At 60.9% G+C, this 1593-nt stretch overlaps 1 protein-coding gene across 1 annotated transcript in view; it reads left to right on the top strand.

The window, feature by feature from the left end:
* The window catches only part of DCTN1 (dynactin 1), an 80539-nt gene extending 79056 nt beyond the window's left edge, over window positions 1–1483 (top strand). Inside the window, exons 24-25 of the mRNA XM_009332114.1 lie at window positions 903–1092; window positions 1377–1483. Coding sequence (XP_009330389.1) covers window positions 903–1092; window positions 1377–1483 — 297 coding nt within the window. The remainder of the gene's footprint in view (window positions 1–902; window positions 1093–1376) is intronic.
* Window positions 1484–1593: the final 110 nt, after the last annotated feature.

The following is a 1593-nucleotide window of genomic DNA, read 5'->3' as shown; positions in this document are numbered from 1 at the left end:
GCAGGCTCTGGGCTCCGGGCTTGCGCTGGGTTGGTGCCTGCCTTCGGCTGATAGTCTTGGACTAAGTCGTGTCCCAAGAGGCCAGGAAGGGCCAGGGAGAGAGGTCCGCGTGGGATGCGGGTCCGCGTGGGATGCGGGTCCGCGTGGGATGCGCTGGAGGAAGGGCGCTTAGTCCACCACATCTGGTGGTGGTCAGGAGCACGGCTCTGCTGCGGGGCTCGCGGCGAGCTCTCCGCTAGTGACGGGCTTTGGCTCCTCTGGGGAAGGGGCCGAGCCCTTGGTCCGAGCGCAGGGTCGGCGGCTGGGAGCCGGAGCGGCCGGGGGAGCCGGGGGTGCTGGTGGTGTCACTGCCCAGCCTTGGTCCCCCCCTCAGACGGGGGACTTCAGGTGCCGGCTGATGCAGGCTGATTAAGGCATTTATTGATTAACGAACGCACTATGAGGAAATTGGCAAAGCAGCAAATAATCTAATTAACTGAATAACATTCCACCAATATTAATTCACAGACATATAATTATGCAGATTATTATGCACAAGTGTGAAGCTGTTAATGATGGCTCTTAAATCTAGTGAGTCACGTACGTGGCCACTGTCGAGTTACGGTTCTGTAAGTGCTGAGGCGCTGACCTTGTTTCCCCCTCCCCAAGCCTTACGCCTGCTCAGCTGGTTGTCCGAGGGCTTCCCTCCGGCGTCCTGGTGTGTTTGGGACATCGCTGCTGTCCGTGGGCATCCGTGCTCCCACCCTTGGAAGGCCCACCCTCTGGTGGTTTGGGCTATATTTTTATGCCCTCTGTTTTTTGTTTGGGCTCTCCTTTTTGCTGCCTTTACGCCGCATTGTCTCTGCTCAGTTCCTCCCAAATAAACGCCCTGCCCCTAACGACCTTCTCCCCGTCGGTCCCAGGGAGACCAGATGAAGATGGAGCTGGCCAGCCTGACGCCTCTGCAGGTACCCAAGGTCTCCCTCCCCAAGAACAAGCAGGGAGAAGGTCTGGCCACACACATGCTCTATCGCAAGACCAGCCAGCTCCTGGAAACCCTCTATCAGATGAGCGCCAACGCCAAGGTTGTGGACATGAAGCAGACCAAGTCGGGTAGGTCCTACACAAACGTTCCTTGGCTGAAGCATCTGGGGAGCAGGGGAGTCACGGGCAGCTGTGAGTCGGAGGGAGCTTGGCCCACGGTCTGTGAGCAACCTCCACGTCTTCCCTCTGCCCCGGGGAGGGACCAGCACTTCCTTCCCATCCAGCCAGCATCCAGAGCAGGGTTTGCTCCAGGGCAGAGCTCCAGCCTACCCGTTTAGACCTGCCTGCGAGGGAGGTCTGCTCTGGTGGCAGTAATCCCGGGTGGCTCGCGCTGACCGGCTTTCCCTGCGCAGCGGGGAATGGCCTCGTGCCCCCAGGAGGCGGCCATCCCCGTCCCCCCGCCTGCGGGCGTTCACGCGTCAGGGGACAGCGCGGCACCGGTCCAGCGCCCAGGGGCTGAGGTTGCTCCCTGGAGTCAGTGTGGCTCAGCCTCTCCCTTACAGCGCCGCTGGCTGAGCCGGGAGCCTCTCGTCCCCCCGAAACCTCCTCGGGTAAAAAAGAACCTGAGCT

Source organism: Pygoscelis adeliae, unplaced genomic scaffold (genome assembly GCF_000699105.1).
Source record: "Pygoscelis adeliae isolate BGI_AS28 unplaced genomic scaffold, ASM69910v1 Scaffold679, whole genome shotgun sequence".
Lineage (NCBI taxonomy): Eukaryota > Metazoa > Chordata > Aves > Sphenisciformes > Spheniscidae > Pygoscelis > Pygoscelis adeliae.
This window is presented reverse-complemented; position numbering and strand designations above follow the sequence as displayed.